The following is a 27,859-nucleotide window of genomic DNA, read 5'->3' as shown; positions in this document are numbered from 1 at the left end:
TGGAACGCGCCGCGAATTCGCGCCCGCCGCCGAAGCCTAGACACCAACCAGGCGCCAACGGCCCCCTGGCACCACCAACAACCTCCAACGCGCCGAAGCGCCCACAGCCATTGTGAAGCGAAGAGATGTACATAGGCATATAAATAACACACTGCCGCCAGCCCTGCACCCGCGCCGTCCACGCCAATTGCACTTTGACCCGCCCGAAAAAAAAAGAGCTCGACGGTTAGCCGACGCCGCTGCAAGCCCCCGAAATAATGCACGGCCGAAGCAAGTACCACCGGGCTGCTCCATTTGTCCTGCCCATCATCCTCAAACTTCCCCATCGGTGTGCCGACGAGGCGATGACCGCCGTGGAGCGCCCGCTACTTGGTTGTGTATTTTACGCTCATCATTGTCCGGTTCCGTGCCCTCATGCCCTATGAAAACAAGCCGTATGTATGTGCATCGCGCTTATTCCTCCATCGGCTCACCTTCCATCTCACTCTCCTCGTCGTCGCCTTCGAAGCCTCCAGCCGACTGCAGCACCGCGTCCGAGTCCTCCACTGTCGCTGCTTCTTCTTCCTCTGGCTCCTCCTCCACCGACTCCATGATCCCATTGACTCGCGCCTTAGCACGTGGGGTCACGTCCATATCTTCCTGCACGACCTGCATGCTGAGCCCTGCCCCCTGCACATCCAACTCCGCATCGTCAAACGCTCGCCTCTTGGCGAGCTCTTTGATCTCTCCATACCAGAACGGCAGACGACATGTCTTCAAGAAGCCGACTAGATCGTCGTCATCCTTGATGTTGTCCTTGATGATTGGATCCCTCAAGTCTTCCGAAGGGAACCGTGATTGAAGCTCTTCGGCTTGGCATCCAGCCTCTTGCACCTGCTCGGGAGAGAGTAGGTGCAAGTTGGGATTAGCGTCCCAGAGTCCTGGTACATCTGTTAGCGAGATCATTCGTATTACTCATGGTGTGGAGTAACGCATACCAGTTTGGTAACCCTGCTTGAGAGTCCAGAACACCAACGTATTCTCCAGCGCCAACTGCACCTGCTCATCCGCCCGCTGCACCGTGTTGTTGATTGCCTCCCAGTCGTCACAGAGGAATGTTCTCTTCCAAGCCAGCTTCAAGCATCCTTCCCAGGTGACCGGATCCAAAACACCGTGTGCTGCGGCTAGGGCCTGAAAAGCCATGAAGTTCTGGCGTCCACTGATATCCTGGGGGCCCGCCTCGTGCTGCGCATGATCCATGAGCGTGAGAACATCAATGAGCAGGCCGGCATCCAACACGCGGTGAGCGATGATCTCCTCGAATCCACGCTTCAGCAGCTGTTGAAGAGCAGGCCTGTCCTTGACAAAGAGCGTTCCATAGTCCATCATGACTAGATCGATGGCTGAATCATCGTCAAGCGCGCCGTCGATCGTCGGCTTGATGTGCTTGTAAACCTTCTCTTGGAGCTCGAGAAGCCGCAGCTCACTGTTGCATTGAATGAGCCTTGGTTTAGCAACCTCGGGGTGCGCAATGGCATCGGCTTTGTCGCCAGTTGTAGCTGCCAGAAGCGAAAGCTTTGCAAGCGATACTTCCACTTTCTTGCTCCAGTCGCGAGTCTCCTGCTTGGTACCCACATACATGAGGGCGTCGCTGGCAGCAGCGAAGTCATTCTCTCCGAGGACGTCGTTAACCCAGCTCAGCTTGGCATAAGCACGATGCGACCGTAGGAATTTTGTGAGAAGTTCCTGCCCAACGCCCCTCTTGTCAATCATCATGGCTGATTTGTGGAGCTGGATGTGGCTGGTGAAAAGGGCATCCGCCCAAGCTTGACCGAACCTCTCGAAATAGTCGCGAATACGAGCCTCGAGCTTCTTCAAGGAGTTCTCGAAGTGACGCTCCTCTTCCTCGTTCTCGGTGTTGTCACGCTCTTCCCCAAGGTAGTCGAGTTCATCCCACACGAGATGTACCAAAGTCCGCATGTCCTTGAGGCGCTCAGCAATGATCATACCGCTCTCTGCCATGCCGACCTTGGCAAGAGAAGTGACTTGCTCGTAACGAATGTTGTTCTCAAACTCTTGCCTGAGCGCTTGGCCAGTGGCGCGAGTCTTGTCGTCAGGTTGTGCAAGGCACCAGCGATAGCGCTCCATGTGGACCTGGCAGCTCAGCTTGACGAGACGTGGGTTATCACCCGCAACCTTCTTGGAGAAGGGTAGCTCACCCTCCTCCTCGGAGATCGTCCAGACCATCTCCCTTGCCAGGTCCACGAGCGACCGAATCGAGTTGACAATGTTGGGGTTGGACGTCCAAGGCAACGGCAATCCCTCGTATCCAGTGGTGAGGATGTTGTAGTCGAGCTCTTCCGCTTCCAGGCCGTAGTCGAACAGGTGATCCCTTCGGAAAATGAATGCCTTCTCCAACGCGTTCAGGCAAATATCATCAGCCTCGCTAACCAGCAGAATCAACGTCCTGTAGTCCTTGATGCCTTCCTTGTAGACCTCCCTTACCGAGAGCTGAGCCCACGGGATCATTATGTGCATCTTCGACACGTCCTTGACGAACCACTGCCGAACAGGATCTAGCTCCCCAAGTTCCGGCCTTAGCTCAGACTTGTGTTTCTCGTGGAGCATGTCGACGATTTCATCCAGCAAAGGCTTGTGGGGAGACTTGACCTTCAAACGATCCTCGTAATGGTCCCAGACTCCTTGGGCAGATGCCAATTTCTCAGCATCCCAGAGCAACTGCCATTTCGCAACGCGCGACAACGGCGGGTAGTTCTCTTTCACATGCCTTGCAAGGTTGGCCAAGGCTCCCGCCCTGATGGCAAGCTGCTGGGTTTGCGATGCTAATCCAACAGGAATATTTTCAGAGCTTGAGTCGAGGACTTCCCTGCTAATTTGAAGTGCTGCCGCCTCCACCTCATCGTTTTCAAACGTCAATTCAGGCTTGGCCGAGAAATCGAACATGCTTTCCGAAGCACTGCCGAACCATATCGCCTGAGAGATTCGGCTCTTTGCAGTTGGACGCAAGCGCTCGGTGTCTTTGTCATCCAAGCTTGGTGGAGGTGCTGTTACCCGGACAGCTCCAATGCCTTGAGTGAAAAGCACACAGCTGGATTGCTTCGTCTTCCGAGTAGACTCCTCCGTTGTGTATCCGATAAAGCGCACGTTTTTCTCCTTGCGGAAGTAGACCACATCTTGGAATGGCTTCGTCGCAGTCCCGACATCGACCATTAATTGCGTATCCGGCGATTCGTTAGGTTCAACCAAGGAGGTTATTACGACGGCGTTGCTGAAAACCGCAAAAGCCGTGTGGCCAGGAGATGGAACCAAAAGCTTACCCGTTTCCGGTCTTTGCTGCGTCTGGTTTCCAGCGAACTTGTCCAGAGCTATCATCCTAGCCACCTTGGCTACACTTCCAAGGAGGTCCACCTCCACAAGTCCATAGCTAGTGCCGGCTTGTCCAGACAACGCAACAAGTGCCAGAAGTCCAATGCTTGACGAGCCTGCGATCAGGCTGTCGTCGGATCCTTGGGTTTTTGGTTCGCCTAGAATGGTGAAGTCCAGTATTCTGACGGACATGCCGTTGCCTCTCATCTCCGGAATTACCCCAGCTTGAAATGATGCAACAATGTCTTCTTCAGCATCAATCTCTTCCTTGAGAACATGCTGACCAGCCCAATTCAAATCCCAGACCTGGAAGGAGCCGGATCCTGTAGCCACCACCACCTCTAGCTGGCCTTTCAGCTGAGACGGACGGACTTTTACCGCCGCCACATCCCTGTTCCATCCCGATCCAGAAAAGAAGCTGCTAAGGTTGCCGAAGAAGCTTGTGGAGCCATTTTGCGACTGGCTGCGCAGGAACTGTACGCTTATTTGCGGCCGTCCTTGGGAGTCGCGAACCCTCAACTGTGCTACTCGACCAGTACTGAAGACCAAGATGAATCCCGCATGTTCAGCATCGACAATGTCCACTACCGTCTCTCCCGAGAGTAAGCTGCCAACAGAGCCCTCGATGCCTTGGCGGCGCTGCTGGAACAGACCAAGCGCCTCTGCGCTGTCTACATTTTCCCAGAATTTGATTTTCCCGGACGTTGGGTGAATTACAAGCAGGCCTAGGTCGCCGGAAGGGCCTGTGTTGACAAGGGAACCTACGGGGAGAGGTTCAGATCGCTTCAGAGGATACGGTAGAGCGAGGGTTCGGGATGAGGAAGGTGTAGGAACGGGTGTTGTGTAATCCCAAACGTAGGCGTGCTCGTGGGTGAATGCTACAGCAAAGCGTGTCGAAGGCAACACGAAGACGCGGTAGTTTTCTAACTTATTATCAGCTCATGCCTGGTAGTTGTTGTCAGCAGCGCATACCGCGAGGATTCGAGCGCAAAGCTTCGGGCAAGCTGGGGAGCTGCCTGAAGCTGTAGTTGGGAGACTTGGTCTGAAGTGTCTGTCAGCGTGCTCGCTATCATCGAAGATCAACTGGGCCGTACCAAGGTGATGCTGCCGTCGCCCTTGACGCTTCTTGCTGGCGTCCCCGAATGCTTCTTTTCGCGCACCGGCATCTCGTGTCGTAATGCTGACCGCCGCTTCTCGTCTCCGTTCACGGGGTGTCCGTTCAGTGGTGACGAGCCATTGCCGTTGACCGCAGGGTTTTCCGGGTCGATTAAGGTGGGCTCCGAGATTTTGCTGCGCTTACGGTCGGGCTGGTGCTTCGCGCTGTCAGAATCGTGACGTTGCCGGCGCCGGGGGTTGCGCGACACGGTGCCATGCACGCCGTGGAAGGAAGCGTCCGGCGAGAACATGGTGGCGCGGGGCAACGGCGACGAGACGCGATGCGCGTTGTGGGTGGAGGGGAAGGGGGCGGAGCTGGGTGTTGTTTTCTCGAAGCTGTTCGGCTCGTGGTTGCATGGATGCGCTCAGGCGCGCGGCGACAAGATCGGCGAACACGCGCTGGCGCCAAGACTTTCACCCACTCCAACGCCAGCCTCGTGGAATGTTCCAATTAAAACTTCTCGTTTCGCATTTGTTGTAGACGCTATCTATATGCAGGTCGTCGAACGCATCAATTTATCGTCAAAAATCAGTCTATTAAACGCCGCTTTGCATGCAACCGATTGGCTCCATTCTGCCCAAACAATCCATGGCATGTCCGCCGAGAGCTCCAATGACCCCGAAAGCAACCGAACTATTCCAAGCCGCGTACATACCGTAGCATGCACGATGAAAGCGTCCCATCAGCCGCCCGAAACTCCGTCGTGATGCAGGTAATTACAGCTGGATATCGTTGTTAAGGAGCCGGACTTCCTCGCCGGGCTTGAAAGCGGGCAGTCCAATGTACGGGCAGCCGTCGCAGCGGAAAGCATCTCCTAGAGCGCAGTTGCCGCAGCTGCCAACCTTGCCCTGGACCGTGAAGTCAACCTCGGCCAAGTCGTTTGTGTCCAGTTTCATGGTGTTGAGAGCCTTGTCAGCTTCGTCCCGCTTGGCCTTGTCTTCCGCTTCGATCTGCTGCGCAAGCCCGCAGGTACAGTCCTTGCACGCCCGTCTCCGCTTGCCGACTTTGGGACGACACTCGGGTGCTGCCTCCAGATTAGCTACAGTTCAAGGTACCCTGGGACGCAGAATCGGCAACTTACGCGGCATAACAGGCCTCATTTTATCTTGCTCAGTCAGGAGATCATCCTCGTCGATCAGATCATCGTCGTCGTCATCCTCCCCGGTCACCACAGGCTCGTCGAGATCGTCGCTAAAATCCACAAAGCCTACTCCTGCGGGTTGCGGGGGCTGCTGCGATATGCTCTTCCGCTTGCCGTTCAGCGGAAGAGGAACAGCCCCATTCTCAGCAATGCTTGTCTTTTTCTTCCCGAAGCGCAAGGGAACAACTTGTTCGGCGGCTGTGTTGTCCGGCTTCACCATGCCGTCTCCATCTTGGTTTACAAGTCCTGCAAGAATGGCTTCTGTCTTCTCCGCACCCTCGGCTCCGAACTTGCCGTCCTCACTGCGGAATTTGCCTCCTGGCCTTAGAGAGTCGACGAGCTTGCTTAGAACCTCGCGTCCAAGTAGCTTCTGGCTCTCGGTGCGCGTGCCGTCGGCATCGGTCAGGAGAAGAATGACGTCGTAGGTAGAGGTAGGGAGGGTGACGAGGCCTACGACCAGGCGGTCGAGCATTTGCAAGTCGGTCGTGGAACGATCATGGTTCTCGAATATGCGGTTGAGCGATTCAGGATGCGCAGCTATCGAGGGTGGGGCTACGAGCAGCGTGCGAGAACCGGCAGCGGCTTTGGTGGGGTGAGCGGCGGCCGGGGCGAAATCTGAGGACAGGTCGAGCGTGACGGAGGGCGCCATTTCCGAGTTATTCAGGCAAAAACGAGGAGGAACAATGAAAGAACTAGGTCAGGAGGCTGGCAAAATTTATGGTCGGCCCAGGTGGTGAGCGTCGCGTCATAAAATCAGACACAACTCCGTGGAGAGAGGATCGTTTGTAATCAGCTTTGGCAACGCTTCGGTGGAGCGACGCTGCCAACTGCCAAGAAACTAGTGTGCGGCGGAACTCCAGCGCGGCAAAATTTCGAGCGCCGTTTCGGCCTCGAAAGCCAGGCATAAGAGCTAGTCTGCAACAAGACTAGCGCGTTACGGGCTTGCGCTATGCTCGTTTTGTGACAGCAGCGCTGGCGCCATCCACAGCATCGAATGCGGGGAAAGCTTGCCCATGAAGCTCTCGCTGCGTCTCCCGCCCTGAAAGACGAGGTGCACCCAGCCCCCACGCCTGCTTCAACAATGGAGGCAGGATAGGCATATCAGTGGTTGATCTTCGTCATGGCAGCGACGAGCGCGCATCAATTGCGGAAGGTGGCGAGCCCAGCCAAGGCGGTCAAAATGGATGACGTAAGTTCCCCGGATTAGCATGGAGGCAGGCGCGACTGCCGTCCAGAAGGGTCCAGCACGTCCGCTTCCATCTGCCCTCTGCTGCAGCCTGGCCCGGACAGAGCATGTCGACGATAGATTACTGCACATAGTAGCATGCCAACAGGACCGGCAGGAAGGGTGCCGGTCACGGCATGCTATTGGGGCACGCTCGGCCGACATCGCGCGGTTGCTCTGTCTGACGCAGCGCCAAACGGGCCGTTAGAAGACTGGCGATGGCAATAGGTACCGCTGGTGTGAGCTGAGAGGCGGGGAGGCGCAGTGGGAAATGCGCGATAACTACCCCGCCCCCGGCCTGTCGCAGAGCTGGGCAGCTGCACTCGCGTGAGACCTCCGCTTTTCGACACCATTCCGTCAACACGCACAGCAATACACCGCACTGTCCCCACGCCCGCTTGCGCAAGACGTGCCGGCCGCATCCGCAGACCCTGCTGCAGGTACGGATTCATCACACGCTGCGTGCCTGCCTTGGTGGCTCCACTGTCAGTCGCTGCCTCGATTGGTCCGTGCAAAGTTCCCAAAGAAAGGGTCACGAGAGCAGAACCCCGTCGAAGATACATAAGGGCATTCCGAAGACAGCTTACCTCTTCTCAACCTCCAGCTCCACTGCTTGATCACCCCTGCCTCACTGCAACCATCGTCCGCACTACACCTTCAATCCCTTGTGAGTCTACCTTCTATCCGTTCCGTCCCGTCCACCACTTGCAACTACTCGTGGCATGACCTAGCTGCACGCTCACACCCTCAATTAACTCGTTCTAACGTCCAACAAGCTCCTCTAGACCGACCACTGCATTCACAATGACTCGCACTCACAAGGCCAACGACCGTGAGCACACGGCCATCACCCCAGGTGTCACCCAGGGCGGCCACCAGGAAACCCCTCTGCCTCGTTACTTTGCAAAGCATGGCCACGTCGACTCGGAGCCGAACAAGGTCAAGAAGGACGGCCATGGAAAAGCCAACTGGTAAGCGTGTCACCCAATTCCCCATTTCAACGGTCCTGCTCCGTCTTTTGCTATTTCAGGCCACGTCCAGTCAATATCTTACGTCAGTTTACCCCTCTATTGCATGAGATCTCGACCCCTCAACCTCGCTTCTGCATACTGTGTTACGTTGTCTGAAGCTACGATGACTGACAGTCCGTTCCAGGGGACGTGAAGGCGATGAGCTCGAGGACTACGACTACAAGTTGACGAACCCCCGTCGCCGTTCCAACAGCATGACTGCCCACAACATGAAGGACTTCAAGACCAAGTTCGAGACTATCGAGGCTGAGCCTGTCTTCGAGGAGGAACTTCACGGTCCGCGTACCGAGGACCACGTCGATCTCGAGAAGATGTCGACAAGCGACAGTAGCAACACCGAAGGTAGCGTGCAGGAGGAGGACTCGGCCCACAAGAAGGCCTAAATTATGAGTTCATCTACTTTGCGGCAGTGGGAAATGAGTGGTAGTGGTGTAACTCTGGCTTTGGCCCGTGCAATTCTCGGATGGCTCCGGATATGGCTACAGGAACGTTTGCTGCTACTGCGATGACTCTTACAGAAAGGATCACAAACTGACGATGTGATCTGGGGGTTTCCATGAGCCAGATTATTCTCTGGTTGTTTTGCTACCTTTTCTCATTTCTTTGCTCGAGGAGGCGACATGTACAACAGTTCGCGTTGAACAGTGACGAATGAATGAATATCTGGGTTTTCTCAACCTTGCCATGTCTGGGGATGCGCTACCGTTACCCCACTCTTCGACATATGCTACGTCTCAACAACAGTCCGTGCACATCCCTTGTATACATTCCAGACGATTCTACCGACATTCCATCTTCTCCTTGTGGCAGAGCCCACCAAAAGTGACGTTATTAGCCTTCCAAAGGTAAAGCCCGGTGAGATTGGGCGCAAGGCCCAAGGCCACACAGATAGAAGCACGTCGAAGTTCAAAGGAAGGCACCAATACTTCTTTCCATATTAGGCAATCTTTCAACACTCTCGTAGAGCCTTATTGTGGTCCATGTTTATAGTCGACAAGCTTGAAGCTACAGCCCAAGCAAATGACAGCACAAGCCGGAAAGGACCCAGAGCCATTAATGTGCATCTGATTGCTCAGCACTTTCCCGAACGTTTGTGTCTCGTGGAAACGAATAAACCGAGGTCTTGACTGCGCGCTCTCAAAAAAAGGTAAAAAGAGACACATGTCATGACCTTTCTCGATTCTAGGGCGAGATCCCCTCGTCCCCCTTTCCGTTCAAAGTGCGGTAGAAATATCCTGCGATGGATGCTCGTTCATGGGTCTTCAATTCTCATCACGAGCAACTGCAGGTATATGAAAATTCACGCCCAAGCTCCCGTGCGGTCCACTTCCGTATTAGAAGTTCGTTCAATGCATGAAACAACTTCAAAGCTGCCTACGGCTTGAATAGTGATGAACTTGGCAATACAGCAAATGCTTCTAGTATTCATCGAAGGACTGCCCCCAAGATCTCCTGCCGAAAGATTATTAAGTTTCCATTGTTTTTTTTTCTTGAAAAAGTAGCAATGCACCGATTTCGTCTCGTTGAGACCTTTCACTAACATACCCTCACCCCCAAAAAATACGCTCAATGGGCTCTACAAGAACCGTCTTCCCAATCGCGCGCACAATCATCAATCAAGATTCGTACAACACGTTTTTTCATCATCAGCACACTCGCTATCCTCATTCATGATCGCAACTCATCGTCTTCGTGGATCATCATAATCATCATCATCATCGACATGATTTCGTCACCATGATAACCATAATCATTATTTTTTTCCCCCATGCATCCCCCTCATCCTCACAAAAACGCCTCGTTCCCCGCTACGCTACTCTCCCTCGTCTTCGTACCTCTCTCTTCACTTCTGCTCGGTATCGGCGGCGGACTACTCAGGGCAACATTCTCGCTGCTGCCGCCCAGCATCATCCTCTGTCCCCGCATGCTGCTGAAGCGGGTCGGGCTGCTCTCGACGCTGACGGGCCGCCGCGCTTTGCCTTCGGGGACGAAGAAGATGCGGTCGTCGTCGCCGAGGGCGCTGCTGCCGAGGCCGTGTATGTTGGAGGTTGTGGGGTCGGTTGTGGCGGGTGGGGGGCGGAGGTGGGTTTGGTGGTGGTAGTGGTGGTTCTTCGTCTTCGATGGAGAAGAGGAGGCTGATGGGGGCGGAGGCGGGAGGATGGAGGGCGGTTGATGATGGTGTTGCTGCTGCCGGGAGGATGAAGGGGCGAGGAAGTTCGATTTGGCGCCGACGTTGCTGATCATGCTGAGGGGAATGCGGCTGCCGGCGACGGGGGCATGCGAAGGCGAGGTGGGAGCAGTGGTCATCCACTCTTCCTCCTCCTGCTGCTCCTCCATCATCCCCGGCGCCTCCGCCCCGACACCCGTGTCTCTGCCCATCGCCGCCGCTTCCCTTCCATCCCGCTGTCGATCCATAAAGCCGAACCTCGACCCAGCACCAGGACCAACCCCGGCACCGCTCCCATTCCCACTTCGCCTCCTCCTCTCCCTCCTTTCCTTCTCCCTATCCCTCTTCTCCCTCCTTCCACCACCGCCACCACTCTCCCTACTCCCCGCCCTACTACTAAACCTCCCACTCGCCGACTTCCCCAACATCCCTATCCCCGTCCCCGTCACCGCCATTTGATTCCTCCCCCGATTGATGATGCTATCCCGCTGCCTCAACTGCTGGCGCACCGCCGCGCTGAGTCCACTAGCACCACCACCACCATCGCCAAAAATACTACTGTTGCGCCGCTGCTGACTCGCCATCCCCGAGCCCCGCAGCAGAGCGGCAGCTTGGTGGAGATCGTCGTCTGCCTCGTTCATCATCGTCGAAGAAGGGCTGCCGGGCCGTCGTTGCCCGTTATTGTCGTCGTCGTCGTCGTCATTTCTGCGGACGTGGCGGGGGGAAATGACGGTGGCGAGGTCGGCGAGGGAGGGCTTCGTAGGTCGGTAGTGGGCGGGGGTGGTGGGGGTGGTGTTGGGGAGAGGTGGTACCGGGGATGCTGGGGGTTTTTTGGTTGGGGAGGAAGGCGACGAGGAGGAGGCGTTGCTCGCAGCGGAAGAGGCGGAGCGGTTGCGGCGGTGGAAGGGGCTGGTTGTGATGTTTGACTTGAAGGATCTGGATGGGGAGGGGGGTGTGCGGTGAGAGACGAGGTCGTGGTGGTGGGTGTTTCCCTTGCTGGAGGAGGGTGATACGGGGGTGGTAGGGTCGGAGCGGTGGGAGTGTGGGTGGGGGGCGGGTGTTGGCGAGGATGGCGAGGACGGCTGCTGCTTCTTGACTCTGAGCGCCGAGGGACTGAGCGGCGAGGTCATGAAGGCTGGCGGACGGGTGGCGTCGCCTCCGCTCGAGCCGCTCTGGCCGTCGCTCGAGGTGGGAGGCCGCATGAGGTCTGCTGGGTCGTCGATGTCCATTGGGTCGCCTTCGTGATCAACGGGGGAGCGCCCGCTGCTGTACTCGTCGCGCTCCTCGGTGCCGGTGCCCTCGGTCGTGGTGTAGGCGCTGTCGCTCAAGCCGGACATGACCATGCTGCTCCTCGGGCTCTCCGGCGCGTTGCCCGTCAGCGGTCCGATGGTGGCACCGTGATTGTTTGGGCTTCTCCACCGACTGGACGTATCGGCGGCGGCGGCGGCACCGCCCGAGGAGGACTCGGAGTAGGCGCGGGCAGTGCGTCCCGTCCCGGTGCGCTTGCGGCGCAGGCTTCCCGGGAACTGCGGCCGTTCTTCTGACGCGGCCCCTGCTGTCGTGGAACGCGGTCCGTAGTAGGAGGAAGGGGACAGTGTTCGACCCGCGGCGTACTCCCCGCCGTCGCCGGAGCCGAGGGAGTCGGCCAGCGTGCCGATCATTGAGGGACGTCGGCTGGAGGAGCCGCGGGACGAACTGTGGGCGGCGAAGAATGGAGAGTGGCTCACGGCCCGGTTGCGGATGTAGCTTTGGCGTCTTTCGTCAAGCGGCCGGGTGTCGGCCAAGATGGTGCTGTTGTCTGCCATGGGCGACCCGGGCACGATCCGGACGCTCTTGCGATTCTCGGCATTGGAGTAGCGGTTGGCCGTGGTGCAGGGTGAGGGCGGCGGTGCTGGGAACTGTGAGGCTGTCGGAGAAAGTAGGCCGTTGGAGAGCATGCCTGTTGAGAGGGTGCTGAACGAGCTGTAGCTTTCGGCGCCTCGAGAGGAGAAGCGGCGTGTCGGCGAGCCGAACGAAGTCCTCCCATGGCCTAGGCCGTGGAGTCGGCGTCTTGCCGGCAGCCCTACACTCCGTCGTCCGTAGCTATCCTGCGAATCTCGATGTACCCTGAACGATCTCCTCGAACGACGGCCTCTGGCGGGAGAGTCTTCCAGTGGCCTCGAGCTTGACCCGGCCCCGCGAGACGTGGGCGGAGAGCGTATAGCGCCGGCTGCGACGGTCCAATCGCCAGATTGAATGGCGCTGTGAAGGACTTGGCTGTCGGCCTCACCAATCGAAGTGGTTTGAGACGGTCGGTAATTGTGGCGGATGCGCCTCTTATCCATCGTAGCCTTCGTCAACGGAGAAGGGACGCCGATCTGTGGTGGTAGTGTTTCTGTCCGTCTGACGGTGCCTTCCCCCTTCTCCACATCCCCGTCTCGGATGAAGGTGGCGTCTCCCATCTGCCACTCCAGTTCATCGGGATAGGTCGGTCTCGAGATCTCCTCCTTCCTCCGGGCTGGTGAACTCGGTCTTCCCGGACGTCTGCTACGCCTGTAAAGAAGGAAGCCCAAGACCAGGGCGATGATGGCCACAACTATGCAAACGACTGACACTGCAATGACGGCACCGTTGTTCGTTGCCTCGTGGTGCGGAGAGAGGTTTGCCGACGACGTCTCCGAGGCCTCCGCAGTTGTGCTTGCATTGGACGTCGCCGATGTAGAGCGCGGGTTGGTCCCGTTGGAGCCAGTTGCAGCCGCGGTTTTAACCACGATGTCGAAAGAGCCCGTGTCGCTCTGTGATCCGTCGGCTGTGGTAAGCTTGATGCTTCCGTGCACTGTTTCCGGAGATGCAGAAGACGGAATCTCTCCGGAGATGGTGAATGAAGTCTGGTTGAAGTGGAGCCACTGCGCTGCTGAGCCTAGATCAACCTCGACTTGAAGCCCGGGTTGCTGCGCCACCACATTGCTGAGGTCAAATTTCGCATCTTCTCCGATGACTGCGTTCAAATTGCCAACAGCACTCCGGAGCAACCCTGAGGCTCGTGTGAGCAGTACAGTTGTATTAGCAACATCTCCGAATTTGTCCGTGACAGTGATAGTAAAGCTGGTCGAGTTCACGTCCTGCGGCGCGGTACCGCTAACGTCCAGCGTCTTCGGATCAAAGGAAAGCCAGTTGGGCAGGGTGGACGTCGCGTTCGCAAAGTCCGAGTCGGCTAGAGCCGCTCCATCGAGGGAAAGCTGGCTGCGGAAATCCGTGACGCTAACGGCTGATCCGGGAGTCATGTTGACAGTTTGCTCCACATTGCTGAAGATTAGCTGGTGGGCGCTGACAGAGAGAGTGAAGAGCAGAGAAGCGCCAGCAAAACCTATGACGTCCGATGCGACCAACATCAGGTCCACTGTCTGCGGGGATGCGCTACTTGTGCCCGAGAAGACCATGGAGCCCGGATTGAAGCTAACCCAAGACGGCAATGGGGACCGGTCGCTCAAGGTGGCGTAATAGGTCAAATCCGCCGTGGCCGACGAGGTAAAGGTGTCGGTGGGGAATTGGATGCTGAACTGTTGGGACGGTTGGAGCGACAGGCTTTGCGGACCGGCGAGCTTCCCGGCCTTTGATAGGGAATCCGCGATGTCGACGTTCAACTTGGGCGCGGCGTCGGCCGACACTATCAGAGTTGCCTGCATGGGCGTTGATCCCGTGGAATCCTCGGCGATGATTGTAAATGACGGGGCTCCGACATCCTTTTCGGTGGGTGTACCGTACAGTCTCCGATTGGGCGAGTCTAACGAGAGCCATGCGGGAGATCCGGACAGGCTGTACTCGACCGCTCCCGACCCGGCCGTGAACGTTCCGGAAGAAAAGTAGAAGTCGAATGGTTGCGACACGCGGGCAACCGGCGGCACCTGCGAATTGAGCGGGAACGACACCGTCGGAGCTGCTGCCGCCGCCGCCGCGAGCAGCAGAATTAGGATGAACAGCAGCATGCCGACGCCCTCGCACTGTTGGGAAGCAACAGCCCTTGAAATCGATGAGGAGAACAGAAAGTCGGAGTCAGAAGGAGAGGCGAAAAAATGGTGCGCCTGTCAGCGAACCTCTCGCGGCTACAGTCAGAGGCCAGCTTGCGCGGCAAGACATCCGTGGCGGGGGTTAGACATGCTGATGGAAGAGGCAAACACACGCGCTGAAACGCGTCCAGCGCGTCCTGGCGTCAAGCCCTTGCGTAGCCATATTGTCAAGTGGCTATGGTGGTTGAGCTTCCAGGAATGCGGGCCGAGACGAGGTCGAAGGGCTGGGGGAATGCTTCCGGCAAGGGGTGGCGAATGATCGTGCTTCCCTCCAACCCAGCCACAGGGCAGTATCTCTCATTCTTGGTCTGAGATTATGTGGTATTTCGACTTAATCTCGGGCCCCCAGTGGCTCGTGAGGTGAGCCTACCTCGAACCTCATTAAGTGGATAGTATTGCAAACTTCCGCTCCGAGGAAAAAATCCAGATCCTGCATGGAAATCTTAGTAACGGCCTGCCCTCCGTAAGCCCGAACACGCTAAGTTCCGTGAGCTCCAAGTGGCTTGCGCTGGAGGGAGGACATAGAACGCCGACTAAGGCTCCTGATCCTCTGCCCGAGGGACGAATAGCATGCACCGCCATGCCCAAGCATTAAGCGAAACCAAAAGATTGGCTGGTTGAAAGACTTCCCTGATGAAGTTGAGGCTGGTGCTTGGCCAGCACGTAGGTGAAAGAGATGCGAGCCTCCCTGTCGTGAATTGCCTTTTTCGCCCATTTCCGAGACATCAGGAACGCTTGAACTCCCTGGCTAGTAGAGTTGCGACCGAAGGGTGGGAGCGACAAGCAAAGGAAAATCGTGCACGAACACCTGCTTGGCACATGGCGTCAGTTGGCTGATTGTACCACCTCAACCCTTCCCTCACTACAACTTGCCAGAGACAAACTTGTCTAAATCTGGCTGTCCACGCATCGAGGCTTTTTCTTCAGGCGGTTCGAGGTGCACTTTGTACGCTTTGTCTGGGCTTGTCCGAGAGTACAAGAAATACTGCCATTCGTCTGTTCTCCTTCTTTCGGGATATCATCTACATCGGATCTCCTCTACATCTATTTCAGCGTAACCAGCTCCTCTGCACTGGTCGGATGTATCGCCACGCAACGGTCAAAGTCGGCCTTCGTGGCCCCCATCCTGATAGCAACGCCGAAACCTTGCAGCATCTCGGCAGAGCCCTGTCCCAGAATATGAAGGCCGACGACACGCTCGTTGGGGCCCTCGACGATGAGCTTGTACGCCGTGGGACCCTTGTGCTCGGGTTCCATCATGGCATAGTACATGGCAGTGAAGCTGGTCTTGTAAACCTTGATCGTGTCGCCGTACTTGGCGCGCGCCTCGGGCTCGGTCAACCCGACGGCACCGACCTCGGGGTGAGCGAAGACCACCGAGGGAATGTTCTCATACTCCAGGCGGGCATCGCTCTTGCCACCGAAGACGCGGTCGCTGAGACGGCGACCTGCGGCAATGGCAACGGGGGTAAGCTCGAAGCCCTGGTCGCAGACATCGCCGAGAGCGTAGATGTTCTCGACAGAGGTGTTCTGGTATTTGTCAACAACAATGTGGCTCTTATCGTTCAGCTTCAGGCTGGGCAGCTTGTCAATTCCAAGCTTCTCGATTTCAGGGGCACGGCCAATGGCGAACAGAACGTGGTCAACGTCTTCAATGACCTGGTCCTTGGTGTCGCCCTCGCTATAGTAGACACGCTTCTTGCCGTTGCCGGCATCCTCAACCTTGGTGATGCTGGACTTCTTGTGGATGTTCATGCCCTGGCGTTCATACTCCTGCGTGATGGTGTCCTGGATTATCGGGTCAAAGCTCCGCAGGACTTTGTCACCACGAATAAAGAAGTGCGTCTCGGTGCCCAGGGCGTTGAACATGCCCGACAGTTCCACGCCGATGTAGCCGGCGCCAACGGTAACGACCTTCTTCGGCTGGTGCTCAATGTCAAAGAAGCCGTCGCTGTCGATGCAGAGCTCCTTGCCGGGAATGTCGGGGAGGGTGGGGTGGCCGCCGACGGCGATGAGGATGTGCTTCGCCTTGACCACCTCCTTGCCGCCGTCGTCCAGGGTAATCTCTACCGTGTTCTTGTCCTGGAACGAGGCGAAGCCGTGGATGTACTCGACCTTGTCGTTGCCCAAGTTCTTCTCGTAGATGCCGTTCAGGCGCTTCACGTAGGCGTCGCGCTTCGTCTTCATGGTGTTCCAGTCGAAGGATAGGTTGTCGTACTTGAAGCCGTAGGCTTTCGCATCGTGGAAGGACTCGGCCAGGGCGGCGGCGTTCCAGGTCACCTTCTTGGGCACGCAACTGGCGGGGTCAGTACGGGGTGGTTGCAAGGCGGGGCACGGAGCAGAGCTTACCCGACGTTGACACAGGTTCCTCCCAGACGCTTGCTCTCAACAGCAATGGTCTTGGCGCCATACATGCCACTGGCACGACGGCCAGAGGCAAGGCCACCGCTGCCGCCTCCAATGACGAGGTAGTCGCACTCCTTAGGAACGGGCGCCATGGCGGGACGGAACGAGGAAAATTGGCGCTGGACAGCCGTAAGTCTGCTTTTAGCCAGCCTTGACGGCGTAGCAAGAAAGGTGCGGGAGAGAATTGTGGAAGACAGTTTGGCAACTTTGGCCTTGCGGCTCGAGTGGTGGAGGGGCGGCGGGGTTGATTTGTACGGACGCGCGACGCGAGTTGACAATGACGACAGGGTCTAGGCTTCGGGAAACGGCGCTGGCGTTAGACCCGATGCGTTCAAAGGTTGATGATGCAAGTCAGCTTGTGATCCGTAATCAGCCATCAGAACATGCAGCAGTGCATAATTTGTGTTTTTCGCGGTGGCGGCCAGCATTAGTCAGCCCTGCCGCCGACGTCGCCGACGAGTAGGCCGACGATATATCAAATCATCCATGCTGCGGGTGAGAAGCGCATGCGTCCGGTCGGCAGGCGGCAGCCGCAGCATCCATGTCCATGCGCCGATTGGAAGGTGCGCGGCGTGGTGCTCTTCCGCTCCGTTGGGTTTGTCATGACGTCGATCTGGAAGCTCCAACTCACGCCATAGCCTCGAGCTCCCAACATACCCCCAGCTCCATATCTCAGCCCCTGAGCGACCAACCGCTAGCACAATGGGTGGCCGTCAGTCCGTCCCGCGCGGGCCCGACGGGCTCAATGAGACGTCGCGGCCGACGCGCCCGCCGGGCTCCTTCAAGTTCAACGGCAGGGTCAGCGCCCACCTCTCTTCGCTGATCGCGACGTGTTGCTGATGCGCACCCGTAGACCATGATGGCTCCGCTCGCCGCCGTTACCATGGCCAGCCTCCTCTTCGTCTACACTCGCACCTCGATTCGCGCCGCAAAGCTCAACGCTCAGAAGCACCGGGAGGCAGATGGCGGCCAGATTAGCTGGAAGAACGAGTCGCTTCGTCGCCACGGCCAGGCCGACCAAGTCTCCGAATCATCAATGCTGAAGGAAGCCCTGTTTAGCAAGGAGAAGGTTAGGTCTAGTAGGGAATCCCATGCCTCGCACGGAGAGAAGTCGGCCGACGAAGAGGCTTTGGAAAAAGCCAAACTCGAAAGGCGGGGATAAAAATGGTCAAATAAGAAGATAGGAATTGCGTAGGTTCGGTCTCGGCAGGCGTTATAGCTGGCATGCGCTGAACGCGGTTTTACCTGCGGGGAGAAGGAACACCCAATCAGGAAAAAGTATTGAAAGTTGCGCCAAATGGCACGAATGCTATCGACCAATCCGGTTTGCTTGCGCTCCAGTGCGGCTGGATTACCACCAGAAAGGGACCCCTGCCGTCCCCGTGGTTTCTCACAATCACTCTGGATGAGTACCTTTGGTGGTATATTAAGAGGGCAAACAGATTCAACAACAGGGACGTGGTAGGTTGGAGCGAATCTTTCTCTTGCCTTTTATCCGAGGAAGAGGCCCACTCGCCACATATGTGCCCGCAGTCTTTGTAATTATTCTTCTCGATTGGGAAGCTCGTCTCTTTGGTCAAATCACCATGATCTTATCTTTTACGCCTTCCTACTCGGGCACAAATCAAAATCGCTCAGTACGTTTCGCACTTTTTGTGGTACAATTGCAAAGGGAGCTCTAGTATAGCGTCGTCGCTATGAAAAATTGTGGAGAGTATCATCTTGTGATCACTCGAGCGACCAACAATGACCAGTGCAGATAGCGATTCTTCAGGGAAACTCTGCTTCGACCGGTGGAGAAAGGCAAGTATCAGGGCACCATTACCAGTGTCCGAGCTGGGATCACAAAGCAAGGGCTCATACTGGCCATTGTTTGGCGTCATGCCAGCAACATGAGATCCTGGAATTGTAATTGGGATCCACCTGTCATGTTCTCAAGTCGCTAGCCCGGCAACCAGAAACTATCCATCCCTGGATGCAACATTTTGCGCATCACGGGACGGGCTTGTGCAACATACAGAAGACAACGTCGGAAACCCTCCTACCATAAATCCTGAAATCCGTAGCCCGATGATTTGAGTTATCCACGCCACTGATATGAACTCATCTCGATCTGGATTGATCGATCCTGAGATGTCTTTCCGGTGTAACTAAAACTCGTCCACTGCGTGAGGCCACTCTTCAGTACATCCGCTCTGGTAGCACGTAACTGAAACACTTCAGATACCACCATAAAGGCCATTGCCCGTCTCCAGCCTGGCGGGTGTGCGCCGAGCTTTTTTGTGACTTGAGCTAATGACCAACTATTCCCAGTTCCCTTTTCGCCAAGCGATCACGATGGATTTCATGGACTGATTGGCTTATGATAGTGTCAAGGTCATTTGGCCGGGTCCCATGAGGCTGGGTGTCGAGGTGTATTTAGCTCATGCGCATCGGCTTCAAAAGATATATATATGGCTCGGCTGCCGGCTTCCTGGACTCTCTCTCCGTTTTCCATCCCCGTCCTCCTACCCCGAGCCTCTGCCCTCAACAGCAAAAATGCTACCTCGGTACTTCGTCCTACTTTTACTAGGGTTCTTTGCGAAAGCCATACGCGCTCTTCCACTTGAACCACCTTACAACGACACGTTGCCCGCGAATTACTATTTCGTACGTTACTTAACCGCATTCAACCCCTATGAAGCAAACTAACATTTCACCACCCACCCCAGGTACTCTTTTGCGAGGATGCCTATTTCCAAGGAGAATGCGCCTACATGGCCCGGCCCTTCGAATACTGCCAGCCGCTTAATGCCGAGTGGTATGCGCTCCTTATACCAAGTCGCCCTCCACACTTGTTTCTGAGATGCGCAACCCAAATAGGACCAATAGGATATCATCCATTCAGCCGGGAAAGAACAGTATATGCGGCCTCTACACGTACGTGCATCTAGCTACTAGCTTCCGCAAGACAAGATACCTAACACATCAAAAGAGGGACTGACTGCGAAGGCCTGGTCGACCAGATGGTCTGGCCTGGCTCGGATGACCTGACTGGGACGACTTTCAACGACGCCAGCGGCAGCATAAAGTGTTGGGTTAGTGCATGAAGCCGGAGAAGGTGTTGAGGTAGCCGGCGCCGTGGGTGGTGCGGATCGGACCCTCACACGGCGGGTGACAAAGGAAATTGCACGCCCGCATTTACCCTACACAAACACTGCATTATCAAATTATTGTAGGCAGTTGAATATAAGATCTGGACGTAAATATGTGCATTTAAACCCTACATTTACGTCCGGATTTTGTATTCAACTACCCATCCGGTGAGAGATTTTTGTTATGAGGCAGATGCGGGTAGGCAATTTTTTTTGTCACCGCTGTGCTCACTTGCACTTCATCCGTCATGGGTTCGGTGCTTCTGCTTTTATTATTATTAGTTTGACCCACCGATCATGCTCTGTTCCTGTTACTCTTGCTACAAACTCCGGGGCGTGAATGAATCTGGTCTTGATATGACATTCCATATCATTCATTTATGTTCTCCAGAACACAGATCTTCATTCTAGCACTTTTATTTTGATCCGTGAGTTCGAGAAGAAGAGTCCAGCAGTCCAAGATGGAAGCCGGGCCGGTGAATATCCGTTGGTTTTGGTTGGAGACCATGTGTGCTAAAAATAGTATCAAACGTCGCAAAACCACGAAAAAATCTTCTGCATCTTCCGTTTTGCAACCAGAACCATAGAACAGATGCAGCCCCGTGCACTGCAATCAACCAGAAACACTGTAGTCAACCAGAAAAAGTGTTCGATCGATATCAGGAGGGTTTACATAGGTATCATGTAGTAGAGCTTCGAGCTCTTAGAAAACAAACTGTAAGACAATATAGGTATCAAAATGAACGGCTTTTCTCAACAATCCCACTTCGAGAGCTCTGAGAGCATCTCGTAGTGCCACTGGCACTTTGGCGGAGTGGTTAACGCGCTGGCCTGCTACTTTCGAGATGGAAGAAGTTGATAGCCAGTTCCTTCGGGAGCGTGAGTTCGAATCTCACAGGTGTCGCATAACAGCCCGATTGTTACTTTTTTGCTCTTGTTTTGCCCATCTGAGGGTCGAGGCGTTGGCCCCCTTCATCGTGGCACTGTAGGAGGCATGGTACTTTTGCCTGAGGCGTACGTTTTGGCGAGTTATCATTATTTATACAATGGGAAGGCAGGAGAAGAACAGTCGTAACAGTGACTACTGCAATCACAAGAGCTGGGGGCGTCGGAACCTATGGTTGAGGCAATTATTTGATTTTATAGTTATGGCCATGCCATCGCAGCCAGATGATGACTGCAGTCCCACACAAGTTTGGAACTCTCAGCGAAGATGTTAGAAAGGAAAGCATGTAGATCTCCAACGATGACGCTGTTAATGTTTAACGGGATGCCGACAGTTTTGTTTGAAATAATGTTAATTACTATGGAAAGACAACACAAGTCAATCTCCCAAAACTCAATTGAATGGCAAATTGGCATATCTTCTATGTTCCAACTGCCACAGAGCTTGGAAAGCGCATAAGCAAAATCTTTGGGGATTGCTAGATATAGCCCGAGAAACCGTGGCATCATGATCAAGAGTTGTAAGAACTTTCGTACGGGCCCAAATCCGAAGAGGACACGAAGAAACCATCAATCCTCTTTCGCAATACCAAACTACAAGGCCACCTCCCTAGCGGTCCTGAAGTCGCAGAATGGTGGATCGTCAAAACGTCCATACGGATGCACACCCGCAATCTACATGCAAATCGGGAGCAGCTGCGACATTCCCCCGCCATTTGCTTTTCTAGCCCGCACTAAGCGAACCAATCTCTCACGCTGATGACGAGAACTACGCACGTCTGAACGAGCATCTACCTACGGGAGGATTCGGGCATCCATGCACCATTCATCAAGAGGGGACGAGTCGGATTTCCTAATCGGGCAAAAAGATGCGCAACACGCAAGCTCATCATGGGAGTCACACGGAAGGAAAATATAAGCAAGGTTGGAAAAAGAAACAAACGAGGATTACACCCCTCTTTTTTGCCTTGTATGTACATTCATGGGGCGCCATATGCACCCCATTCCAATCTCTGCCTCCCCCAGTCTCTATCACGTAATTTTCTGTCTGTCATAAATGCATTGTAATCATACCCAGAGACTATGTATGTGGTTCCTCTACGCTCCGGAACAAATCTAGGGCGCCGTGTAGCCAGCCTCCGACAGACCCGACTTCAGCGCGTCAATCGCGCGGTCGATGTCGTTTTTCCTGGGGTCCGTCACGCTGACGCCCATGTGACCGAAACGGATGTACTTGCTGGCAATCTCCTTGTGGAGGCCGCCCGCGAAGATAACCTTCTTCTGCAGCAGGTTGGGCAGGATCTGGGCCGCCGCGATGCCCTCGGGCAGGTAGATGGCCGTCATGCCGTTGGCCTGGTTCTCTGGCTTGTCGGCGAGCTGCTTCAGGCCGAGGGCAGCGACGGCCTGCTTGATCTTCTGCGAGACCTCCTTGTGGCGAGCGAAACGCTCGTCGAGGGGAGAGGCGAGGATCTGGGTGAGAGAGGTGTGGAGAGCGCGGACGAGCTGAGGGGAAGGAGTGGCAAAGTAAGAGGCCTTCTTTGCCTCGTAGTTTTGCATGACTGTCATTCGGTTAGCACGCCGTATGGGAAGCGGGGGTAAATAGAGTCATACTGGGCAGCCAGTTCTTCCACGAGCCGAAGTAAGAGGTAGGCTTGGTTTTCCTGGCCTTGAAGGTCTCAATGGCGCGACCGGAAGCCATGAGGATGCTCAGACCGGCAGGGCAGCCGATGGCCTTCTGGCTGGCCGTGATGACCACGTCGATGCCCCAGTCATCGAAGCGGATGTCCTCCGAGCCAACACTGCACACACCGTCAACAACGATCAAGGTCTCGGGGCTGACGCGGTGGACGAGCTCGGCCAGAGACTTGATGTCGCTGAGGACACCGGTAGAGGTGTCCACGTGGGTGACGGTGATCAGTTTGTACTTCTTCTCCTTCAGGGCCTTCTCGACGGCATCCTGCTGGGGACGATCGCCAATAGGAGCCTTGAGCTGGGTGGGCTTGGCGCCGTAGGTGTCGAAGCAGTCGGCGAACGAATCGGCAAAGTATCCGGTGTGGAGAACCAGCACCTCATCGCCCGGCTCCGCCAGGTTGGCGGCGACCTGGTCCCATCCTAGTGTTCCCGAACCCGAGATGACGAAAGGCTGAGATGCGGGGTTGGAGGTTTGGAACAGCTTCCGAAGCATGGACAGAGTCTCTCCGAAGACCGCGACGAAGGCAGCGCCGACGTGCGACTCACTGCGTGGTGGCTCAGTGTCAGTGGCAGTTGTGCTGGGACGTGCTGGGGGCCAGGAGCAGCCGGAGCGACTGGCAGTGGCCGTGCAGCGTACCTGTAGTGACTCATGGCCTGGAGAACAGCATCGTCGAACTCGATGGGCCCAGGGATGAGCAGGGTGGGGTGCGCTTCTTGAGTAGACATGTTGGGTTCGTCTTCTAGGACTGCGGCTTGTTGGGGGTCGATGTCGTCGTCGGGTAGTGCAGCACGGTCGGAGGAGTAGGGAGTGTTGAGGGGAGGTTTAACGTCTAAATGTCTCTCGATGAGACTTAGACGGGGTTGTGCTCGGGAAGCCAGGTTGGCGGCCGACGGGAGGGAGGGGTAGAAGCGTAAGAGGCGGCGCGGGGTGGCCGGGGTGCCGGTCTCGGGGCGTGCGAACTCGGGTGACGTTGGAGATAGTCGCTCAGGGCCCACTTCACGCTTCCAATGCGGATGGGGCGATTTGCAACGGGACGGAAGCCGATTTTATATCTCTGGAGGGCGCGGAGTAGGGAGACAAAAAAGTTTCACAGCGCTCGGTACGTACACTTGCCGACTTCGGGTCGCGTCCGGGGTAGTGTCAGTCGAGGACGTGCTGAGCGCCTGGACCCGCCGCCGGACAGGCTGCCGTTGCCATTGACGGCTGCATTTGCGTAAGCCAGCCCGAGCCGGCGTGGACAAGGGCCGGCGTTTCTTTCCCGCACGAAAACGAGCAGTGTCGCGCTTTTCCGCTGGGGGGTGTGCAGCGTGAGGGCGCGGTGCTTGGCGCGCCCAGTTCCGCCTTCTCCTCCGCCTGCGCCGGGCCCGGAGGCGCGTGCACGCCGCGGCGGGAGCTCTACGTACTGCCTGCCCGCCCTCTCGCCCATGCGCTGCCCTTCCGCTCAACATCGTCGCCAGCACGCGTCCATGCGCCCACGCCATGACTTCAAGATTAGTCCTATGCCTCGGTGACCTTTTCATCCCGGACAGGGCCGCGGTATGCTCCTGTCCCTCCCCCGCACAGCGCCCGTTCCGCCCCGGCTGACGCCCTCCTCCAGGACATTCCCGCAAAGGTAGAGAGAACACGAGCTCCGCGCTTCGAACCCCTCCCCAAAGCGCCCCTCGCTCTGACGCGCTGCCGCAGTTCAGGAAGCTCCTCGCCCCGGGCAAAATCGGCCAGATACTATGCCTAGGTAACCTCACCGACAAGGATACCTACGACTTCCTGCGCAGCATCGCGCCCGACCTGCAGATCGTCAAGGGCGACTTCGACGTCGAGGCGCCCAACCTCGCCCTCTCCAAGGTCGTCACCCACGGCTCGCTGCGCATCGGCTTCACCCATGGCCACACCATCCTGCCGCCGGGCGACCCGGACAGCCTGCTGATCGCCGCCCGCCAGATGGACGTTGACGTCCTGCTGTGGGGCGGCACCCATCGCTTCGAGGCATACGAGATGGAGGGCAAGTTCTTTGTCAACCCCGGCAGCGCGACTGGCGCCATGACCACCGGTTGGTGGACCGAGGAGGAGGATCCCACCCCGAGCTTCGTGCTCATGGATGTGCGTCGTCCCGGTGCTTCCCTGCCCCAGGTAGCAGATCGAGGGGCTGACGCGTCGATTATAGGTTCAAGGAGACGTTCTGGTGCTCTATGTCTACCAATTGCGCAAGGACGCCAACGGAAACGAAAATGTGGGCGTGGAGAAGGTGTCTTTCCGGAAAAATGGAGGAGGCCTGGAGTGATGATTGGAAAGCGGTACCCCCCCAGAGTCTCGGAGAGCATAATGATACCAAATTTTGCCAACGCTCAAACCCGCACCTCTCCGCGTGCTTGCGCTGGCTTGATGAGATGAGGAATGACTCCTATTTCTTCCGAAACGAAGCCTATTCGCTACCGAACGCTTGCATCAAGCTTTCGCAAGCCCCTTTACCCCGCAATTGCCTTGAGTCAAAGCACAGAAGATACGGCTCTTCTTCGCAGATCCGGGGAAGTACGGTATCTGTGTTGTCTCAGCCGGCACGTGGGGAATGCACCTATGGGATGCTAATGTCGCGCAAGAGAACAAACGACCGGGTCGAGCTCCGTGCAATGTCACCAACCGAAGCTTCCGTAGACCTGCGTTCCCTGCCCCGCATTGTTGACACGTGGGGATTGGTTACTCCCGTGGAATCACACAGCAGTTATGGTAAGCTACGAAACAAGAAGTGCCGCTAATCCAAGACAAACTCCAGGTGGTATGGAATAGCCTTTCGGTGGTCTCCAAACGAACCAACTGTTGGATGAGTAACCATGGACCTGTTGAGAGTTCTCGATTTCAAATTGTTAGTTGGCTCCGCGGGCGAGATATCGTCAAAATCTCCGCTGCCACATGCGGTGTACAAAAAGTCATTTTGGCGGAAATTAATCTTGTCGCGAGTAAACTCCCATGGATGAATGGACTAAAATCATGCGAAGCCCTTCAGATGTCACGCTTGCTGTGATCCGAAATTTGGATGAAGCCTAAAACGGCTGATCACAATCAGGCGCACTCATGTCTGCTTTGTAGTCGTGACCTTATTGTTGTTGTTACACGCATCAATTTGGTGCAAGAAATATTCCAGGTCTACAACGTCTGAGGTATCTTCAAAAAGAGGACTGTCGCCTTCCACCTCAGGGGGGGCGCAGGACGAAAAGCCAATAAAAAAAAGCCACTGAAAAGGCGCAAGTAATGCAACCAACATCAGTATATGAACGAATGCAAGACGAGAGAAAGCCCGCATGTTACTCCCAAAATGCATGACGCAAGACATTACCATGACGCCGTAGTTTGTTTGTGTGAGAATTGTTGAGAAAGGAGAGAGAGAAGAAAAGGGATGGGTCCTGTACAAAAATGCGACAATAAGAGGCCAACCGACCCTATGCACACAGCTCCTTCAATTTTTCAAGGAGCTTCGTCGTCGAAAGTCTTTCAGTCGTATAACCCAGCACAACTCATTCAATATCGTTCTCCCGTTTAAGCGATCTGATTCGCCTTCTTCGGGCGCTCCGCGTTCGGTACCTGTGCGGCTGGCACCTGCGCTTTCGGCGGCGGCCGTCGTTCGACCGTCTGGGTCTGGAGCTCCCTGCCGGGCTTGATGCAGCGGCCCTTGCGGCCAACCTCCTGCTGCAGCCAGCGCAGCCTTTCCACATCCCGATCCTTGAAGTCGAACGCGCCGGTCCAGAAGCCGCAATCGATATTCGTCGTCTCGGCGCGCTGTTGCACCTGCCACCAGCCGCTCTCGTCGACGGGCGGGACGCGGTCTGGCGTGTGTTCAATGCCGGCGATCATGCTGTCGCCTGGCACGTGGTGGAAGAGCTCCGGGTTGATGCTCCAGCAGCGCAGGCCGTCCGAGATGCAGCCGCGCAGGATCGTGATGTCGTATGCGTGATCGCCCGGGCGCGACGATTCGCGCCCCGCCAGCTCCGTCAGGAGGCGGTTTGCCGAGTGACGCGTCACAGCGTAGGCAAAGGTGCATAAGGGAAAGCGGCTGCGGTGCACCAGCCGCGTGCGCTCCGTTATGTTCAGGTTCGCCAGTAGCGATGTCGTCCACGGGTGCAGGTTGTCGAAGTCGGGCAGCGACTCGTCCTTGAAGGCGATGTGGGGAGTCGCTGTCAGGTTCTCTGGAACGACGTGGCCCTTGTCGAAGCCGATGTCCATGCCGTGCCAGTAGTCGCCGCAGTGTCCCATGTATAGCAAGTCCCAGTTCTTGGGGTTTCCAAATGGGTACTGCGGGTATTTGGCATCGGGGAGGAGCGCGCGAATGGCGGATGCGACGAGCGGGATCTGTTGCGACTTCAGGCGAATGTCCCAATCGACGTCGTCTTCGAGGATGAGGGCCGTCTCGGCGCCGGAGTCCATGAACCTGCGAACTCGATCAATGAATTGTTCTCAACTTGCGCACCGGGGCGAAGGGCGGACGCACTCGCGAAGAGCGTGCAGGTGTCCCAGCCAGGCCAGCAGTGAGCCGCGGCCTAGCGTCGAGTTCTCCGGTAGTCTAAAGTTCTCCTCATCTTCCAGGGTCCAATGCGGCTGCTCTGGAATGGTGATGTCGATTTCGGTGACATTGGCGGCTTGGATCAGAGTCCTCCGGCGCGGCGAGCCTTGCTTGGAGACGGCGAAGATGCGGCCAAAGCCCAAGGTGGCATTGGTCGCAGGAATGCCCTGGACAGTGTATTCGTGGAATGGCGAGGAGAGTCGCTCGGAGATGGCGGACCAGTAGAAGAAGAAGGCGGCCGCGATTGCAGCAGCGACGAGGTAGCGCAGCGGCCGGCGAGGCAGTGACGTAGGCGATACGGACATTCTCGAAGGATTGGGGGTGGGTCGGACGGCGGACAAAGCGAGCGGCGCGCGGCCGCGGAGTCTTTAGAGGCTCGCGAATTGAAGGTCCGAGTAGCTCCTGTCAGTTGGGGGTTTGTTGGAGGCAAGGGGTCCGCGTTAGGCGCAAGAAGACATGGTGGCACTTTATCGACGTTTGACAGCCTAGACCGGCGCACCTTAAAAGCACTTAGGGGCCCTGGAGCAAGAGGCGGTAGGGCCACAAATTACTTTAGGCCCCGCCTATCGAGTAAATCGTCATCAGCGCTCCACGGGGCCTGACTCTCGCACCGCCAGAGATCGATGGCCATGGCTGCCATCGGAGAAATCCCAACGTCACAGCCCTTGTCAACATGATACCGCTCTCACAACACCATCCGCCAAACATGCAGCTCCACACCCAATCTCTCGCCGCGTTGTGCCGCACACTTGGCTCCATGCCTCGTGCGCCAAGCTCGTGTGCCTGCTGCCGATCATGTCCGCAACTCTAACGTCTTTTGATAATTTGCAGGACTTGTGCATGTACACGCAATCACCCCAGCTCCCGGCCGCCCTTCTCTGCGCCATCCGTCCTGAGGCGAAGCGGGCCTCAGGGATAGCTGACAGCCCGTCCCTGACAGCGCGCTAAAGCCTAAGGGCCCGGCACCTGACACTTTTTCTGCGCCCATGCAGGAACGTTC

General features: G+C 56.4%; 8 protein-coding genes and 1 non-coding gene across 9 annotated transcripts; 3 read left to right on the top strand and 6 right to left on the bottom strand.

The window, feature by feature from the left end:
• Positions 1-453: 453 nt before the first annotated feature.
• SLS55_002223 (uncharacterized protein) lies at positions 454-4,772 on the bottom strand (the record flags this gene model as incomplete). Its single annotated transcript, XM_066773706.1, has 4 exons — positions 454-920; positions 978-4,244; positions 4,339-4,408; positions 4,461-4,772. 4 exons carry the CDS (start codon positions 4,770-4,772, stop codon positions 454-456), a joined length of 4,116 nt encoding a protein of 1,371 aa, XP_066636273.1.
• Positions 4,773-5,238: 466 nt separating this feature from the next.
• Positions 5,239-6,312, bottom strand: DRE2 (electron carrier; the record flags this gene model as incomplete). The annotated part of the gene is made up of 2 exons (XM_066773705.1): positions 5,239-5,546; positions 5,604-6,312. 2 exons carry the CDS (start codon positions 6,310-6,312, stop codon positions 5,239-5,241), a joined length of 1,017 nt encoding a protein of 338 aa, XP_066636272.1.
• A 1,380-nt stretch (positions 6,313-7,692) lies between these two features.
• Positions 7,693-8,302, top strand: SLS55_002221 (uncharacterized protein; the record flags this gene model as incomplete). The annotated part of the gene is made up of 2 exons (XM_066773704.1): positions 7,693-7,859; positions 8,044-8,302. 2 exons carry the CDS (start codon positions 7,693-7,695, stop codon positions 8,300-8,302), a joined length of 426 nt encoding a protein of 141 aa, XP_066636271.1.
• A 2,180-nt stretch (positions 8,303-10,482) lies between these two features.
• Positions 10,483-14,051, bottom strand: AXL2 (polarity establishment/cellular polarization; the record flags this gene model as incomplete). The annotated part of the gene is made up of 3 exons (XM_066773703.1): positions 10,483-10,516; positions 11,167-12,025; positions 12,356-14,051. The coding sequence occupies 3 exons, from the start codon at positions 14,049-14,051 to the stop codon at positions 10,483-10,485; spliced, it is 2,589 nt and encodes an 862-aa protein (XP_066636270.1).
• Positions 14,052-15,176: 1,125 nt separating this feature from the next.
• On the bottom strand, positions 15,177-16,630 carry GLR1 (Glutathione reductase; the record flags this gene model as incomplete). Its single annotated transcript, XM_066773702.1, has 2 exons — positions 15,177-16,428; positions 16,482-16,630. The coding sequence occupies 2 exons, from the start codon at positions 16,628-16,630 to the stop codon at positions 15,177-15,179; spliced, it is 1,401 nt and encodes a 466-aa protein (XP_066636269.1).
• A 3,842-nt stretch (positions 16,631-20,472) lies between these two features.
• SLS55_002218 lies at positions 20,473-20,576 on the top strand. Its single transcript has one exon. It is a non-coding gene; the product is annotated as a tRNA-Ser (tRNA).
• Positions 20,577-21,733: 1,157 nt separating this feature from the next.
• On the bottom strand, positions 21,734-23,035 carry SLS55_002217 (uncharacterized protein; the record flags this gene model as incomplete). Its single annotated transcript, XM_066773701.1, has 3 exons — positions 21,734-22,176; positions 22,229-22,854; positions 22,947-23,035. 3 exons carry the CDS (start codon positions 23,033-23,035, stop codon positions 21,734-21,736), a joined length of 1,158 nt encoding a protein of 385 aa, XP_066636268.1.
• Positions 23,036-23,789: 754 nt separating this feature from the next.
• Positions 23,790-24,588, top strand: vps29 (Vacuolar protein sorting-associated protein 29; the record flags this gene model as incomplete). The annotated part of the gene is made up of 3 exons (XM_066773700.1): positions 23,790-23,846; positions 23,994-24,407; positions 24,472-24,588. The coding sequence occupies 3 exons, from the start codon at positions 23,790-23,792 to the stop codon at positions 24,586-24,588; spliced, it is 588 nt and encodes a 195-aa protein (XP_066636267.1).
• A 1,250-nt stretch (positions 24,589-25,838) lies between these two features.
• Positions 25,839-27,164, bottom strand: SLS55_002215 (uncharacterized protein; the record flags this gene model as incomplete). The annotated part of the gene is made up of 2 exons (XM_066773699.1): positions 25,839-26,727; positions 26,788-27,164. 2 exons carry the CDS (start codon positions 27,162-27,164, stop codon positions 25,839-25,841), a joined length of 1,266 nt encoding a protein of 421 aa, XP_066636266.1.
• Positions 27,165-27,859: the final 695 nt, after the last annotated feature.

The sequence above is a fragment of the Diplodia seriata genome (assembly GCF_021436955.1).
Source record: "Diplodia seriata strain FDS-637 chromosome Unknown scaffold_2, whole genome shotgun sequence".
Taxonomy (NCBI): domain Eukaryota; kingdom Fungi; phylum Ascomycota; class Dothideomycetes; order Botryosphaeriales; family Botryosphaeriaceae; genus Diplodia; species Diplodia seriata.
Note: the sequence above shows the minus strand (reverse complement) of the source record. Positions and strands in the feature narration are given on the sequence as shown.